We start from the raw sequence: 19,006 nt of genomic DNA, 5'->3' as shown, positions 1-19,006 counted from the left end.
TGAGAAATCTCATTTTTTAAAATTTCTACTCAGAAGGGCCCCACCATGTTTCATCCCTAATCACTTTAAGACTCACACACAGAACAGTTTAATTTCCAGGTCATTGATCTCCAATGCACTGGTCAGGCAGTACTGTCAATAGGTAAAGTCACCATGTATTTAAGAAAGAGCAGGAAAAATAAGAAAAGAATAAGATAATTGCTCAAGAGAAATGCAAGCCTAAAAATATAAGAGAAATAATAGCAAGACATAAAAGCCCCATATCAACAGCCAACATAAGCAGCTTAAAGCACAACTTTCATTCAGTGTATTTGCTTTAGGGCTGCTGGAGCTACGGCTTGCAGAGCCTATTTTAAACAAAGCCTAATGGGGTGGACCTGCAGGACACTGAGGCAAAAGACACACAATGACAGGCAAACAGTACTTAGTTTTCATGGTTATTTGTAAAAAGGGGCCAGAGGTACAATGCCAAAATCAGCCAGCAATGAGGTGAGCACTGATGGAAGCGGCTGAAACAGCACAAGTACCCTTACAGCTTTTTTCCATTTCTACAAGTGAAGTATCTCTATTGTCAGGGATGTTATGGAGACAAGTTACCTCAGATGACTATGTATCATTAAGTAACAACAACAGAATCGAAGAATGGGAGTTTTGAGACAGAATTGTGTTGCCCAGCAGGCTGTACCCGCTCACCACCAACAGAGGAAAAGCAAACACTTTGTTGTCAGCAACCGCACAGGGATTTTTGTTTGGTTTTCATTTTGACAATGGAAACTTAGAAGCAAGCTGGGAGAGGTGAGAACTCATCCCAACAAAAAGAAGCCCTGGATTAATTAAAGCAGGTCATATAAAATGTATGGACTGCTTTCAAGGGTTTTCTTCTCACAGGATACTGTGATTTCAGTTTTAGTTTATTTTGGACAGAGTATCAACTACTGCTTAGAAAACCCTCTTTTAGTGATTAATCATTTCAAAACAAATTAGTTTAAAATTAAGCAGATGCAAACTATTTCAGTAGTCCTGATCCCTGTTCCATCCATGTCAGTTACACTGAACATCAGGAAACATTCAAGAAAAACCTCCCAGGTTTAGTTCTATGATTCAGTAGAGATTTTTGTCCACTACACAAGGAGGTCAGGGAAAAAAAATCTCAAACACAAACCAAGACATCCTGACCACATGTATATGCACAAAATTAAGAATTTTACTGAGTTAACAGATCGTCAGCACCCACCACGTTACTCCATATTTCTGAAAATAAATATATTATTATAGCAATAATGGGGTAAAAAAAAATACCTGTCACCCACAGTTTAATTTTTACAACATAAAATGGAATCACAACAACTTCTCACATTTTTATCACCCCTACCCTCGTGCTAATGAGCAATCTAAGTTTAGCTAAAAGCCTGTCAGTGTCATGTTCTACAGCAACCCTTATCTTGTGCCACACACTCACCGCTGCTGACCTAAACAGGTAGCTTTTGGGGTGATTTCAGGGCAAAGCCTGCAACATTGTTACTGACACATCCTACTTCCTCCAAGAGGACCTTTGCTCACCTTTTACCACAAGCTAGGCTACACTCATGCTAATTTACAGGCTCTAACAATGTCTGGGCTAAAGCACAATATATTGTTTTAACCTAAACACAGACATCCACTATTAGAAAACATTCCCAAAACAGTCATTTCTAAGTCAGCTTAGGAATCAAAGGAATAACTGAGGGGAAGAGTGCTCTAAGGATGCTGTATAAATACTTCAAGTTTTGGTAGAGTTTATAGCCTACATTGCACCTTGTAGAAGGAAATCCACTGAGTGATGCAGAGCTAAGATTGCAGAGTTCTGCACACACCACTGCTTAAAGCATCCACACTTCACCAAGGAATTATTCTACATCAGATGCAGTCAACATTTTGCAACCTGTCAAAATCATTTATACAGCAAAGCAAGCTGTTCTTTTCAGTAAACACTGTAGATCTGAGCACATGCTACACAAGTATCAAGAATTAGAAGCGATGAATACACTCCACGGGTTTATTTCTGCAGAGGCTTCACAGATCCAACACAAGACCGAGACAAGTCTATTCACAGATCCATTTACTCACCATCAGAAATTATTTATGCTGTTTCTCTTCAAAAGCCATACTTAGGGCTTTCACTAACCAGCCACATCTCTTACAGCAGTTCTGACCTGGAATGTAGGACACAGGATCCACAGCCCACAAACACTCAGCATCTGACCCCGGCAATCAGCCTGGGTGACACAGATTGAGCTGCTGCTCTGAGTTATTTTACTGACACGTACCTGACAGGCAGTGTGGGAGCAGAGGGCACAAAAGGCACTCTGAACACAGAAGTTTATACTCTATATAAGAAGGAATGTTTCTGCACAAAACCTAATGCAGGTCTCAGTGCTACAGATGAGTGTTACTGTGCAGGCAGTTGTAACAGCAATAAACTAATATGATTTATGATTGCAACAACCACCATAAAAACTCCCTCAACACAAAAAAAATTATCTGTATACTTCAAGATCCTCTCTCTCATACCTGAGTCTTGATTTTTCTAAACTGACAATGTGCAGCTGGTAAAGAACACCAGAATTTGGGTGATGTAATTACATCCTATTTTTGCAGTAATGCAATCCTGGTATCAACATATCCAACAGTGCTTTACAGCTACTACGAAAGTCTCTATTATGCTTTCATCAAGAAAAAGTGTTAAAGCCTAAGAAAAACAGACAACATGATCACCTTCTGAGCAAAGAAAACACCAGAAACAAATACAAAGGGGAAGAGCTTCTAAAGTACCAAAATTACAATATATCTAGGGTTTTTTTACTTTTCATCAGAGAAAAATCTTTACTTCTAACATCAATTTAGTGTGCCTCTGTAACTCTAAAATAGGAGATAGAAAAGGCAGAGTAGTAGCCCAAGGTCATGTACCATGTCAGCTGCACAGAAGCAGAGAACCCAGATCTATCCCACACTCCATTAGAATACAGTCTCTTAATTAGATAGGAAAATTAACCATACTGAAAAAAGCAACTGAATTCAGCTACTAATCAAGTTTTCCACGAGGACTCAGCAGTGTATGTTCTGTGACCTCTGTCAGTCTGGTCTCATACTTACTGAGACTCAGCAATGAAAGCTTTAGTTTGGTGAATCTGATTTTTCACTTACTTGTTTATAATAAAAACAATTAATGTACTTTGGCACAGAAGGCTAACAAACTTCTGTGCTGTCATTTGTCTCATGAGATGACAGAAACACTCCTGACTTTCCAGGAACAAAAAGACATCCCCTTCTCACCCTCAAGGAGGATAAGGGGAAAGAAGAGGGGGGAAAAAAAAAAGCTTTTCAATGACTGTTTATTATTCGATTTTCAATAGCCAGCCTGATTTCCTCTCCAGGAAACAGAGGAGTGAGTGAAGCACATCTGTCTCCATGGTCAAGATCGATATCACCAGTCACTGCTCAGCTGGTACTGGTGAATTGGACCCAAAGCCAGAGCCCTTTGGAAGATGTCAGTGTGGGGGGAGCAGATCCCCAGCACAGCACAAACTGCAGCACCAGGGCAACCCTTCCCCCACCACACACAACAGCTCCAGAGCACATTCTCCTCTGCCCATCCTAATTAGCTTGCCCTCAGCTAAAGAGTCACCACAATTTCCACCCCCTCCAAGAGCTGCAGCATTTTTTTTTTTCTTCAAGTAGTTAATTACAACTCCAGGGCAAAGTCTACTGTAAACTTTTACTCCCTACCTAAACAATTTAATATTCTGCAAGCTTTTGTTTCTGTTGTCCAGCTCCCCAAGAAATACAGCCTTCACCTTCCTTCTCCACTGAGCCTTCACTCCATTTTCCAGTTTTTAAGCAAGCACATAGGCTTTACACATAACGTAAGAAGATTGCCTAATCGTGCTTTTTTTAGAAAAAAAAAAAATGTTTAAAATGTTCTTGTTCTTTTAGTCCTGTATGCAAAGTAAGATGTCCATTTAATGACTTGACTATCCAAAGGTCAGTTACCAAATTTGGTCAACAATGGTGCCATCACAGCCGTCAACATTCTTGTCACTGTCAAAAGCAACAACTGTCACCTTGCTATTATCAGGAAGGGAAGGCAACTGGAATATTCGCCATGTAGATTCTATTTACAGTCTGCATTGCATCCAAAAATGTCTTCCAATGATTATACATTGAGCTTGATAAAGATTAACCCAAAGGCAAGAAGAATGTCCAGTTAAACGCTTACTTACTCAAGGTTAGTTCTCAAAGCCAACAGCAGCATTGGGAAATCCCACCTCAAATAAGCAAACTGGGTTGAATGAGAAGCACTTTTTAAAATACCTGTCCTAGTGTAGTTATGCACTTATGATTCATGCAATGAAAGACTCCCTGAAATTTCTGTTGGTCAGCATACAGAAACCTCGTCACAAGGAACTAATTTAAGAGGCAGCAACCTTGCATCTTTTACTTCTACCCAGCAAGAAAGAATAATTTCAGTATGTACAGTTCACATACATTGGAATATGTCACTCTGCCATACAGAACCCTAGGAAATAAAAAAAATAAATCATACTTACAAAAGATATGCAAGCAGCGAGCAACAAAATTCGAACTAGTAAATCTTCAAACTGTTCAATCACAAGCTCGAGTAAGGTTTTTCCTGCAATATGTAACAAAGCCATTGAGCCATGTACATTTAAAAAAAATGAATTATCAACAGGAATTAGCAAAAGATTTCACAACCATGCTCACCTTCCTCTGCCGGTAGCTCTGTCAGTGGAAGATTTTTCCAGGAAGCATGTCAAAGAAAAGAAATCATCGAAGAAACACATTAGAGCATTATCAGGCATCCACACCAGATATTGTTCCTGAATTGCACACTCAGCTGGGTTGGATTTGACAGACATACTGAAAGCCCCACTAAGGCGGCTCTTTTCACCAGAGTACGTGAATGGGCCTGAGAGTTTTGCATTTTAAGACACAAAGGTTCGCGGGAATGTGCCAAGGGTTATAATTCAGCCAAGTCATCACTCCAGCCAGCTGTGGGACTTCTGCTGTTGCTGCACACAAAGGGTCAAAGGCTCAAAACGCTTTTCAAATGCTTTCTGACAAAGCTTTTCCTCCACATTCACTTAAAAAAAAACCCACAAACCATCAAACTTGGTTCAAAATATTTCAGATTCTTTCCTCCATTTTAAGGGTATGTCCTTATTTCTGCTCTCCCCTTTATATCCCTGCAACTAGATTTAGGAATCCAAGAGGCACAAAAGCAGTGCTAAAGCTAAAAAAACACCTCCACCGTGTAATCTTCTCATAGATTTTCATTTTTTACACAAGGGCAAGGGCGTTCAGAAGAGACCAGGACAGCCAAGCAGTAAGGATTAAAAAAAATCGACTGAATTTTGTGTCCCGGCTGAAGAGAAGAATATAAAATAAGGGGCTGAAAGGAGCTAAAAAAACTGGGGAAAATGAAGGTCAAGACGGGCAAAAAAAAAAAAAAAAAAAAAAAAAGGCAAATCCTAACCCCCAAAGCGCTTCATTTCAGAATGGAAGAAGGTTTCCCACCGTTACGGTGAAAGGGAACGGAGGTGACACCCTCCTCCCCAGAGCAGCCCTGCGAGCTCGGGATTGAAAGAAACCCACGAGGTGGAGTTCAAGTCAGCCATCTTCTCTCCCTCGCTCCTATTCCGGGTCCTGGAAGAGATGCCGGCTTTGCCAGTGCACACGCGTTAGGCCTCGCACAGGGCCCCGGCAAGGATGAGGGAGAAGAGAGAGGGCTTGGAAAGGGAGCAGAGGGGGAAGAGGGCGAGCGCCGGCGGCAGCATCCCCGCGGCGGGGCTGTCTCACCTACCGTTGGAGCCCCATTTCTCCTTCAGCTTCTTCACTTGCTCGAGGCTGAGCCCGGTGCTCTCGTTGACGCCGAAATAAGCCAAAACTTCCTCCACAGTCTTTGTGTGCGCGTTCTCCATGGCTGGGGCAGGGAGCAGCAAATGGTGCCGTGCCTCGCCTCTTCCTCCTCCTCAGCGGCGGCGGGGGCGGCGGCGAGACCCCTCCTCAGCCCTCACCACCCCCGTGCTATCACCATAGACCCTCTCCCGCAGCAGAGGAGCCCGAGCACACCTCTCCGCGGAGGAGGCCGGGAGGGGCAGGAAAAAAAATTAAAAAAAAAAAAAAAAGGGGAAAGCAGCCCTTAAAAAAATTAAAAAGCCCCCACCCCCTCCCACCCCTCACGCCTCCGAGGGAGCCGAGCCGCCTCTCCGGCGGGGACGGGGGACTTCGAGCGGGGAGCGCGTGGGCCCCGGGAGCCGCTGTCGCCTCGGGGCCGCGGCGGATCTCTGCGGGGATGGGCCGCGTCCAGATGGCCAAGCGGCCTCTCCGCTCGCCTCAGCGGCTCCGAGCCGCCCCGGTAACGGAGGGCGATAACGGCGCGGGGGAGAAAAAGCCGCAGCCGCCCCGCTGCCCGCGAAGGGTCAGGATCGCCCCCTTCCTTCCTCCTCTAGCAGCTCAATCCCCCCCGGCCGGCCCAGGCCTCTGTCGCCGTCACGGCTCGGGCTCCCCCGCGCCCGCCGCTGCCTCCGCTCGCTCCGGTCGCGCAGCGGCGGCGGCGGCTCTAATGTAACTCAGGGGCCGCCCGGTGCTCTCTCGCCGCCGCGGCATGTGGACGCCGCTCATTGGCGGGCCGGGGCGCGGGGCGGGCGTGCGGGCGGCCCCGCCCGCGGGGCGGAGGCGATGGATGCGGCGCGGCCCCTGCGCAGCGCGGTCCCGCGGTCGCTCGTCCTCCCGCCTGGAGCCCGGCGGCGGCTGCGCCTCACGCGGCGGTGTCGCCGCTTCCGCTGCGCACGGGGACAGCCCCGCAGGTGCGGTGGCCGCCTTCCCGCCCTCGCTACCCCGGCAGGAGCCGCCCCTGTCCCGGCCTCAGCCCGCGGTGAGGGGGAGCGGGGCGGCCTGAGGGGAGCTGCCCGCCATAGCGGTCTTGGGGTGCGGGGGGGTGGCGCGGAGCTGCACCGGCGCGTGTGGCGAAGGGAGCGCCAGCCGTCCTGTGAGCACTGCCCTCACCCTGTCGTGATAGGAGCCTCATCCAGTCCAGGGGTGAGTGTGCGGTTGGCCCCCACCTCAGGAGCATCATACCGTGGGGCTGGCGCGCTCTGTCGCGACAGGAGCATCATCCAGTCAGAACGTGAGGGTGAGACTCACACGGGGAGGCCGTGGATTATCCCTCTCTGGAGACATTCCAAACCCACCTGGGCGCGTTCCTGTGTCACCCTGCCTTGGCAGAGGGTTGACTGGGTGTTATCATGGGTCCCTTCCAACCCTAAAGACTGTGATTCTGTGGGGCTGCACCAGCCCCTGTCGTGACAGGAGCCTCATCCATCACGAGTGTGCAGAGGTGAGGGCCGTGTGCCTCGGTGCTGTGACGGCGGCTCACTCCCCAGAGGTCCTGCCCTGCGCTGGCGCTGAGCAGTGTCCCCAGTTGCCGTCGCACACATCCCAGTGACAGCACACTCAGCCCCGGCGATAACGTGAGGAGGAATAAACTGCACGCTGTGATTTCAGCGCGGGTGTGGGGTGAGGTACCAGCTTTCCTCAGCGCTGTATCTCGGCTCTGGCACAAGCACAGGAACCGATAGAGAACACAGAAAGCTGACTGATCCATCCAATCCCACCCAGTAATTTACGGGAACTTCAGTGAACACAAACCAGAGAGAAATCAGCGCCAACTGACATTAATACACCTGCAACACACGCACAACACAGCAAGCAGCTCAGCACACAGCATAAACACCTTCAAAACTTGGTACATATGCATGTGCAAATACCAAAGCTGATCCCTACATGTGTGCTGGCTTACATAAATGCAGATCCTACATACAATCTGCATTTCCGCCACTTACAAACCACCCACAGCACCATGCTATAAGAAACTACATGTCTGATCTGGAATGAAATATCTTAGTCTTAACCTCTGTGCTAGAAAAGGGATGGAGAGGGGACAGCCCATATAAAATTATGGTGTTCTAGGGTACGTGTACAAAAAGTACGTGTAAAAAAGTACAACTGCTCTAAAAGACTCCTCTGTGAATGGCCAAAGTCCAAGAAAGGAGAACTTGACAGCCCACACTTCACAGGGCAGTTGAATGAAAATTCCTGAGCTAGATCTGATGACCTAGTTCAGGTAAGGCAATTACTTATTCCATGCCATGCCCATATTAATTTCATCTTGCTTATCAGCAGGATTAATCAGCATGGCCAAATGTTGCATCAGTACAGTTATGTTGCTTTTCATACCTCATACTACACCTAAATAGACTTAGCCTGTTACAGAGGTGAAGAATTTAACTGTAGTTTATACAGTTTACTGTAATTTCTTAACCAGTTATAATAGTTTTTTTCATATGGTATGAACCTATGATGCCACCATCCCCGAAACATATATATATGCATATGCAACATTAAAAATACATGATTTCCACAATAATTCCATATGGAATAATGCCAGCTACTTGAATTAATGTATTTCATTACCAGCTCAGTGTATCTCTATGAGTAGTTTCTTCCCTTCTGCCACATTAATAAAACCTGCATTATATATAAGTTTTTTGTAAAAATACATTTACCAACCAATATTTGTACACACAAGCTTATTTACTAGCCTTCATATACAAGTGCACGTGTAAAGGACTTGAAAGTCCTGCCTTTCATTTTCTTACCATTTTAAAGTATTACAATTAAGCATCTCTGTCAATTTTCAAAACAAAATGATACTAGTAAGAAACCCAGGTCACATTTCATATTATTTCTCCCTGTGTTACATTTCCTGTGTCATTCTTGGTTTCTTTTTTGTGCCTGTTTCCTAAAGGCCTTATGGAAAATTATTTTAAGCATACCAGAGGCATGGCACATGCAATTAGATCTTGGCAGAGGGTAAAATAAAGTAGATACTGTGTTCTTTCTATCTAACTTGTTAACAGGAGGAAATGCTGCTAGGAAGGCAAACAGAGTCTGAATTCTAGCAAATCCTGGAGAACTCTTGGCATTCTCTGGGGTTCACTAGTTCAGCTACAGTCTGACAACTCCCATTCGTTGTTTCTCTCTCATCTATTCAGTACAGAGAATTTGATTCTTCCCCTTTTTTTCCACCCTATATAAAATCTGGAAAGAACCTGGAAGCACAGTCCTCTGCCTGTGTTTATTTCTGTCACATGTTCTGTTATGGCTCAGTGAATTTTGAGAGAAGAATGGCTGAATTAAGGACTTTTCTACAGTTCTTTCTCTTTCAGAGCAGAATAACCTCTACATTTCCTTCACAGTCCTTTCCCTGTCTTTCTCGAGAAGTGCAGGACCACTGCTGCTGGCCAGTGAGGACTCCTTTGCAGGTGATACCTTCCAAATCCTCTGACAGCTACACATTTGAAAAACATTTGCAGATACAATTCATGGTCTAGACAGCACAGTGCAGAACGAGCTACAAATACCCATGTAGACACTGCAGCAGAAGCAGTACCTGCTAAATTTGGCATCACTTGAGATCATACAAATTTAGAATTGTGAGTTGAAATCAGTGTTGTTTCCCATCGGTCTGCAAGGATTCATAACGCTTTCCATGACATTCGTCTTGCTTCTTAAAGAAGATGGTTATCTAAAGGAGAGGGTTATCTAAAGATGGTTATTTTGACCCAAATCAATATGACAGCACCTCAGCTCTGCCTGAAGCAAACGAGCCCATGAAAGCTTCCAGGCAATTCATGCTTCCAGCAGGTGCAGAGAGCTTTACATTCTCCATTTTTAAGGAAGGAAATCAATTCATTTTGCTGCTGCGAAGTCGTAGTTTGTTATTAGAGAGGAACCCCTCTGAGTGGTACCTGGGAAAGAAACACAACAAAATGGGGCAGTTTGGGCCTTGTTGAAATTCCATTCACATAATGGAAGTATATATTCACTACTATCTTTTTTCACTGTAATATATTAAGAAGAAGCAGCCAACACATCAGGCAGCAGCATTAAAACAGTTCCTGTAATGCTTACTAATTGAAGTAAATGGGAATTTGGCCTGAGAGAGGACTGCAGGATGCTTTCCTTCAAATTGCAATAACATTAAGTCATCCCTACTGCTGCAAAGCAGATTCACAGCAGAGTTACTGGTCATAATGTGAATTGTCTCTTGCTGTACTCAAACACATATGTTTCGTAGCTCAATTTTCAATCAAGATTAATAGTTTTGAGTGGAGCTAAACTCAGCATGGAAGAGCACAACATAAAATGCCAGTTGTTGAGCCAATACACATGAATGCTGACCTGCAATAGGATCTCTTTCAGTGAACATAGACAAAGTGAATATTCTGCTTAATTGTGCCAAATTATGTCATGATTTTTGCCAACTGGCTAATTGCCTAATGGGGCTTATGTTGAGACCACCAAACTCATTGCTCTCATCACCCTGGCTGATTTCAAATACAAGTCTTCATGAGTGACAAATGGGGGCATTGTTTCTTCCTCCCACAGTACTATTTTATTCCTCTGAAATTACAGTTATTAAAATGTTTCAGCCAGTTGAAATCTACTAAGGCATATTAAAATGCTGCAAAACTGCTGTATCAAAGTGGAAAGGTTTTAAATCTGCAGTTCTGTCATAGGATAATGCAGTTTAAATATAGTAACTATTTTTTCCAGTCAGCTTGCTCTTTGAATTCATGGTATTATGTCAAAGGGGTTTTTTTGACTCTCTCCCCCTTTAAGAAGCTTATAGATTAAACAGCAAAATGCAAAAACCACTGAGACTAAAACAGTTACACAAACCCAGCAGAGAAATCAGTGATACAATGCGAGTTTGGATGTTGATGAAGATAATATGACTTTATTCTGAATAATTTTTATTCCTAGGCAATGTGCATTCCTGTATCAGCAGCAGGTAGAATTTGACTTCCACTGAGACTGAGAGACTGTGAACACAAAGGATGGTGTTGCTGCTGGGAGATTTCTAGAACTGGATCTCTGTTCCTGCACAAAGAACTCCTTGCTGCCTTGGAAGTGTAAAAGAGGCACCGAGACAGAGTCTGAGCTCAGTGACAGTAACCATGAGAGATCACTGTTTGGCTTGGTAGATTTCTTATTTTATTTTTATATCCTATTCATGGTCATTTGGTTCATCTCCGAAGACTCCATTAGAGTATTTGCCATAGTAATCTCCATTTCCCTGCTTGGAAAAATCTTTCTGTGTATCCCTTACTGGTTTAAGTATGAGACCTAGGAGTATGGGAGAAACATTTTATCAGAACTAAAGTCCATTATCCATATCTGAAAAAATAATTTATCCTTATTTTGATGGTGAGTCAGTTCCCTGGACAAGAAATCAGCTGGACTGTTATTTTAGAAAATGCACAGCAACTTTAGAAATAAAACACTGGTTGGTGCCCACATGATTTGAATTCTTATCTCATCCTGACCTGATTTTTCCATCTAATTATGATCTAATTCTGATTAATTTGGCAGCTCTCTGCCATTTCTTTTCTTCTATAAATATTCCTTGTGGGCTTCTGGATCTCAGTTTTGCTCTCTGTAGATGGGGCTGGGGATACTACCAAGCTTGTAGGGGGCTGCATGGCCTAGCACAACATTTATAAAATGGTAGTTTGTTGTTTGTAAGGTGTTACAGAATTGCCCTGTATTTTACATCTGTAACAAGGTGATGGGGTGTCATAGCTGTGATCCTGTTGTGTAGTACTTACCTGTAGAACTTCATAGTGCTACACAGGGGGCACTCAATTGTGCAATAGAAAGTTGAATTACTTTAGTGGTGGTCATGGGCCACTACTTCCTGAGCAAAAAGTTACTCAGGCTTTGTACAGTAAGACTCTGGTTTAAGTGAACCGTGTGAATTACTTGTTTTTAAAATGTCTTTGGTTTTTTTATTCCCTTGACCCTATCAGTGGCAGTGTTTGTACAACAAATATTTCCCTTTTTTCAGAGTTCTTGCATGGTACCATGAACAGATCTACCATGCCACGGTCTTCTGTCATTCCATGTATTTGCTGAATCACAAGGAAAAGTCACACTCTCTCTGACTTTCCAAGATTGAAAGGAAGACATGCAGGTGCACTCCATGTAGGTGAGAAGCAATAATGTAAGATTGAACAGCTTTTCTTACTCATGGAGATGACTCCATTTTCAGGCATTGTTTGGGACTAATGGCACATGACTACCACTCTTCTTAGACGTGTGACACTTTGTGATATGACACAAGCCGAAGTTTCTGTGTTTCTTGTGGAGGATTTCCTCTGAACTCACAGGTAGTTATTAGTAATACAGTGAAGTAGCACACCTCAGTTTTCAGACAATGATAAAATTCTTGTATGCCATCAAACAAGCTCTTCTGTTGGTTATGGGGTATATTAAATAGAATTTCCAAAATGCTATTTAATATTAAATTCTCATGAGGTGATTTTTTTTTCCTCTCTGTCATGAAATAAGACAAAATGAGGGATTGAAACCAAGTGCTCTTTTTGGTTTACCAGTTAAAGTCTTCAAGTCTGAACCCTCAGAAATCTGTGTAACCCACAATCCACATGGGTTTTGTTTTTTAAAAGGCAATATTTTTGTGGTAAGACTAGTGGGTACAGTGTGTCTGTCACCTTCCCCTACCTTTCTAAGGTTTTCACAAATGCTTCCTAACATGGGCTATTCAGGAGGAAAAAAGAACCTGCTGGACTGCCTTCATTCTCTATTAATGTGACTCTAACCAAACCTGAACATGTTTTTCTTTAGTGGAACAAATGTTATATTGATCTCCTATGCTTCCATTTCCTCACCTCATTTCTACCACTTAATACAATCTATCTAGGTATTTCACAGAAATGACAGCTTTTTGAAGGGGATTTAAGATCCCAAATTACCTGTGGTAGGTTTTGGTCACTCACAAAACAGAAATTCTTACAGTTTATCTGTCAGAACTCAATGCTTCCAATATAAGACATCTGGGTTTTTATGGTTTTTTATGCATAGATTTATTATATGTCAATGGTGTTGCATGTGAACTCAAATTATCCTGACCTACAATTCTTGTTCTATTTCAAGGTTTTGGATTTCTAAAAGATTGTTTAACTCTTGGGTGGTTTTTTTCCCCCAATTCTGTTAGAAAAAGAAAACCTCCCCTGAGTCATATTTTAAAAATACTGTTAAGCTCTTAAAGCTGCTTCTTCTCCCATGTCACAAAGCATTATTGAAAAGATATTCATTTTTACCACCTACAATTGCTCAGATGGAGAACTTAAAGAATTCTTTTCTACTCCCATGTTGAAACTCTGCCGGCAGCATTCTTGTTCCTAGAAGTGAGCTACAATGATTTTCCTGCTCTGTGCAGGTTGGGCTTTTTGTCAGAACAATGCTAGTGAGCTTATAATTTGATATTAATAACATTAACAAACATTATTATTATTAACAATAATAATAGTAATGCTGATACTGTGGTTATTCTTACTTGATTATTTGCATTTGCAGCTTCTAATCAAGGGTCTCGAGCATTTCATAAACCTTAAAAAAATGAAAATTATGTTACAGAATATCCCTGAGAGAACAGGATTGTCATCCCCGTTTCACAAAAACGGGAGCTGAGGTTCAAAGTCACAGTCACACAGTCTATGGCAGAACTAGAAATAGAAATGGTCTCCTGGCTCCCAGTCCTCTTTCTTCTCCTGTCACCCTAAATAGTTTCTAGTGTGGTTTTGTAAGACATTTATCACATAATTTTCAAAAATCATGTCGTATTTGTTAAGGAAAAGTAAAAAATAATTTTAAAAATTTAAAAAGTGATGAAAAAGAGAACATCTAATTTTTGCATGAGGTTGCTGAAATTATTTTAGCCGTTTTATGGGTGATGCCATCCAAGTTTCATGAGTTAATCCTGACCATAAGTACACCTAAAATAGGTATCTTTGCCTCCAGCTAATCAAAAGGCTTACTGCCTAAATAATTTATGTATAACCAACTAGTGGAAACTAGATCTTCTGTGATTTCCCTAGACACATATTCCGCATGTATCATGTATATCCTTGCCTATTTCTGATACTCATTTGAAATTCAGTTGGGACATTTCAGAACACTTTTGTGCTCCAGCTGTACAGCTCTAAGAAAAAGCCAGCTGGAGACATAATGCAGGATCTTTGAACTGGGCGAAATAATGTTTAGAATCCAAGTGCACAGTAGATGAAGATTCTGACTTTTTCTTAACCAACAATGGGTTAGAATTTTGAGAAATACAGTTCTAATTCTAACACTGGCACATGTGGGTAAGCACTTCATCTCTCTGTGTTACTAATGGCATTTAGTAACAAAATTCAGTTACAATATAGTGATAGGCAGGCAAAGAGATAAATATGAGATATCAGGGGATGATTAAATGAAATGAAAAATTAAATAATCTAATTTTCTTGCTGGAAATGTGAAAAACATACAGCACCGTGCTGTGCTTTTTGGACAGATTTGTGTAATGTTGCCTTCAATGGAGTAGTGAAAAGAAGCTTGGATTGAAGGAGAAAGCGAAAGCATCATCAGACATTGTCCTGCCGTATTCTGACTGCAAATTCAAGAATCTCTGGCTGAAATGGAGGGTACAGTACAAACTGTCTATCTGGGGTTCATTGCTTTTATCCAGAATTCCTAACTGGAAAATATATTCTGTCTCTTCTGGATGGCAGCTGCTAGAAGACAATTCTTGCTCCCGTCTGCTCTGTGTGCCAGGAATGCTGTGGACTGTTTACTGTTCTTGTTGAGACTTGCTGCAAAATTAGGGCCACGTCTTAGCTTCAGTCAGCCATGCAGGAGTGGGAGGAGGAGCACCGGGTACTCCAGGAATAATTTAGGTGTGGCAGCCAGAAATTTTGCAGCACTGAAAGAACACAACAGGCATTCTTGCTACTCCACTGCTGGCTGGTGCTGCCTTCACCTGGGGAGTTTGTGGCAGCACTGAAATGGAACAACACTTGTGGAGCTCTTCAGACCTGTGCAAAGGGAGGGAGAAGCACTGTTGTTCCAAATCACAGCATTTGACATGCACCTCTGCCTCCCCAATCCAAAAATGCACTTCCCTTCTCACAGTTAGCAATGTCACCATGTTCCTCTGTCCTGGTGTCGCCTGGGATAGAGTTAATTTTCCTCCCAGTAACTGGTGTAGAGTGGTGTGAGTGAGGGGCTGCGTGGTGTTTAGCTGCCTGCTGCGTTAAACCACCTCCTATTCCTGTCTTTGCGTAGTCCATCTCTGCACACTTGAAATTCCTTCAGGCCTGAGCCTCGGGGCAGTGTGTTCAGTTCATGTACCATTCCCAAATGTGAATCTGATTACCTTGCACATACAAGAGTCTACTCATTTCAAATGTCACAGAAAAAACTAAGAAGAAGAATTAAAATCTCATTGAGAGTGGTAAAGACATGAATTGTTTCTGGCCTGTGTTCACGTAGCACCTGTTTGTGACAACTGTAGGAAGGGATAAGTGGATTTGCTAATTCATATTTGCTGTGCAGAATTCCCTGCTGCTCTGCAAAGCTGGGAGATCTCCACTGATTAAACTGATCTTTAAAGGCAAGCACCACTTTGAAAAAAAAAGTCCGATCACCGAGCTGTGGGAATCTGGCAGGTATTCCTTCAAAGCCTGGGGATGCTCATCTTCCATAAGAAAACTTGGAGCATTCAATATTCTCATATGTTGAGACAATTTTAGGGTGGTTTTGTGATACCTGTTAAGGCCTCAAAGTACTGGAATTGGGGGCATTTTGTAGTCATTTTATGATGGATATGATGTGCTGCAGCCATGAACAGCTTCTGTGGCTTCTGTGTTTCTTTCTGTACCGACATTTTGGCTGATGGGAAAGAGATGTCTTTCCACGTGGCATGGGATGTATGCAGCTCATCTCAACTCTTATTAAATGTGATGTCCAATTTTTTTTAATCAAACCCCTAATCTCCTATCCATTAACAATTTTTGTTTGAAAAAGTGTGGTTGCCACTGGAAACCATGACATACCAGTTAATCCTTTTGTTTGATCCTGGCTTACACAAGACTGGGTTTTGTTACTCTTTCTGTACATTTCGATTCCTTCTGAATCATCCAAACAAGAGGTCTGAAAGCCATTATACACCAAAGCAGTACCAGTAGTTTATTTTTTTGCTGTTTTGGCTCAAAGAAGCATCAATTCACTTATTCTGATTAGCAAAGAGGCTCAGTTAAATTCATTCTCACTTCAATTCAATGAGAGGACATTTTCTTTCTCCTAAGTGCAATGAAATAAAAAAGCAGAAATTGAAGAGGGGTTTGGGTTGGTTTGTTTGTTTTTGATGAAGAGAATATAAAAATCTTGGGCTATAAATTCACCATGACAGTAAAAATACCTGTCAGATTTTGGGATGGGTTGGCTTTGTGCCAGTCAGCACTCCGTACGCTGGACCATGTGTTGGCTCCATGAACCTTTTTTACTTTATGCTGCCATAATCTTTATATGTCTGTCCTCTCACAAGCTGAATAAATGTCATGTAGGACATTCTGTCCCATCTGTCACAAGTGCTATTGTGTGTCTGGATCCGTATTGGATTAGTATTGATGAGAGATCCCAGGTATTCTATACAAAACGTGTGTTAAGGACGATGTATAGAAAGTACAGATATGAAAACAGAGCTCTTTTGGAAATAGCTGCATTAAAGCAGTCTGTTCAAACATATTTTGGAAGGTCATTCTCTTATTTCAGAGATGTTTGGGAGTGGTTTGACATTTTATTAGTAATTGTTTACTCTTTGAGGTGTAAACCAGCTGTTTGTGGCTTTCACATGACTAACTATGCAAGGATCTGAGATAAAATTTCCTAATAAATACTTCCAGAAAATTCTAGAAAAAGCTGTTCCAGATATAGAAATGCCTCAATGTCAGCTCCTCCCAGACCAAAAAGTAAGATGCAAAATAGGCAAGACAGGAATCTCCCTTTTCTGAAGGCGTAGAGTTTCCATATTTAGATCTGGAGTTCCATGGCCTTCCACCTGCCACTGGGCAGAGTGGTGACCATTTGTTGGCTTGCAGGGCAGTGTCACTTCAGAAAGAAATTCCACTTGAAATGGAGAAAGTGGCCATTTTTGTGAGGTATAGATTCAGTTACTTGCATGACAGCTGCTTGCAGAAGTAAGCCAAGCACTTAAAGGAATGATTATAAAGACGCAGAAATTCTCAACAAACCACTCAGCTTTCTTTTAACTGGATTCACACAGAAACAACAAATAATTAATTGAGGCCAAAATACATGTCGTACTGAGTTTGCATTAGCTGGAAGGTTTGGAAATAATTAAGAGCAAAACTGTTAATACTCCATTTAAATAGCTGCTGCCTATCTGTCCAGTCTGAAAGCCCAATCTGTTGTATTCAATCAGCTTTCAGCTGCTACTTGCCAGCAGCCTAATTCCCCAGTCTTGTCTCTGTGCTGTGCTTGTGCATTCCACTACCTGCTAAGTTAAACCCCACAGTCCTGGTGCTGCATGGAGATTTCTAGTGCTATTCCAACTATCCACACTGGGTCGGAATATATCCCAAACCTGGGGCTCTGGGTATCCACACCACCATGCCTGGTTCCAGTGGAGCACCACATGGGGGAAAGGGGAGCAGCAGCTGTGTGGTTTAGCTCCCAGGATTAGGGCTGTGCTCATTCATACCATTCTCTGGGCATTTATGCTGTTGACCTGCAATATTTTCACCTCTTTTTTTTAAGTGATCTAATGCAGAGTAAGTTGCTCCCCCAAACTGCTGTTAACCATGGCCACACTGCAGGTTGAGAACATATCTCAGTTTTCCTACGTCTCTCTGCACTTGTGTTGCACATTCAATACTTTGGCTGGTCATTTATATTGCAAGAGGACTAAAAGGAAATTAATAATTGTACTCCTTATTGTTTAGCTTGTGCAAGGTTCTGTGCAAATTGAGAGTGAGACTACTGTGGAGTCTCTGCTTAGGCCTGACAGTTCTAAAGCTGTGTGGGGAGTGTGGAAATACAGTGCAGTGAAAGGTGTTTGCAGCTGAAGAGGTATTTTAAGCCTCAAACCTGTACCACCAGTTCTTTGCTGAGAAATGTGTGTTAAAAATGACAAAGTTCATTGCACAGGCATTTGGAAGGCACTAAAGAGCAATTCATTGACCTTTGCAGATTAAGTAATGCATATTGTCATAAGGAAGTGCTAGCTGAGCAACAAACAGCAAATGCACACACTTATCCTTCATTAACCCCTCACTGGAGGCAGTCAGGATTTCCTGATCCAAACGTGGTTCATGTTTTTGGCATCTGGAGTGTTTTCAGGGGGCACATCTGTCAGAGGATGCTCCATCCTCAGCCTGCCTTTTTTGTCCCTGAAAGTATACCTAGGCAGGAAAGAGGGAAGAGGGCTGTGGGGATGGGTGTGCAGATGGAATACTGAAGGCTCTGTGCTTGGCTCCTGAGTCCAACAGAGGCCTCAGTGCCTGTGTGCCTCAGTTTTCACTGAATTTAATTGGACTGAAATGTTTGCAGAATACACAGAGAAACTTCCATTTGAAGGCAGCAGCAAAGAGCAGTTTTGCTGCTTTTGCAGAACATTTATATTACAGAAAGAGGACATGAATGAAAATGAACCATGTGTATAATTCAGAATTTGAGTGCAATAAAAGTTAAATATGTTCTTTTTTTTCTTTTATAATTCGTTAGCTCATTTATTTAATTTATCAGAAAAAAAATTATAGAAAACTTTTTTTTCTGGACAATGAAATAATCTGTTCAAGTACAAATGAATATGTCACATTCTTATATTATTTGCAAGAAGATGAATGAGTGTGTCTCTCCTTCTCCAGCCTTTCTTCCACTTTTCTAATTCTTCAGGAAGATTATTTTCAGATTCACTGTGTTGCTTTTTCTTTATGTGGCTTGTTGCACACTGAAATAAATTTGCCACACTCTTGCTTACACAGTGTTTTAAAAACTACTTTTATTTAGAAATTCTTGGTAC

At 42.4% G+C, this 19,006-nt stretch overlaps 1 protein-coding gene and 1 long non-coding RNA gene across 4 annotated transcripts in view; one reads left to right on the top strand and one right to left on the bottom strand.

Moving 5' to 3' along the window:
- Positions 1–6,192, bottom strand: part of ATP2A2 (ATPase sarcoplasmic/endoplasmic reticulum Ca2+ transporting 2) — a 44,341-nt gene extending 38,149 nt beyond the window's left edge. Inside the window, exons 1-3 of one of the 2 annotated variants that reach the window (XM_042034810.1) lie at positions 5,861–6,192; positions 4,762–4,779; positions 4,587–4,669 (exon numbers count right to left, since the gene is read on the bottom strand). In XM_042034810.1, the coding sequence (XP_041890744.1) occupies positions 4,587–4,669; positions 4,762–4,779; positions 5,861–5,978 (219 nt within the window). In that variant the 5' untranslated portion in view covers positions 5,979–6,192. The remainder of the gene's footprint in view (positions 1–4,586; positions 4,670–4,761; positions 4,780–5,860) is intronic. The other variant, XM_042034811.1, reaches the window with a different exon arrangement.
- Positions 6,193–6,254: 62 nt separating this feature from the next.
- LOC121667779 lies at positions 6,255–18,663 on the top strand. Of its 2 annotated transcripts, none has more exons than XR_006017149.1 (5): positions 6,255–7,098; positions 9,318–9,383; positions 10,888–11,104; positions 11,972–12,112; positions 14,480–18,663. It is a non-coding gene; the product is annotated as an uncharacterized LOC121667779 (long non-coding RNA). The 2 variants fall into 2 exon arrangements; XR_006017150.1 differs by having other exon boundaries at positions 11,972–12,293.
- The last annotated feature ends 343 nt before the right edge of the window (positions 18,664–19,006 follow it).

Source organism: Corvus kubaryi, unplaced genomic scaffold (assembly GCF_017639235.1).
Source record: "Corvus kubaryi isolate FWS band 111438036 unplaced genomic scaffold, C.kubaryi_AGA036_p1.0 37382, whole genome shotgun sequence".
In the NCBI taxonomy this organism is placed as follows: Eukaryota; Metazoa; Chordata; class Aves; order Passeriformes; family Corvidae; genus Corvus; species Corvus kubaryi.
This window is presented reverse-complemented; position numbering and strand designations above follow the sequence as displayed.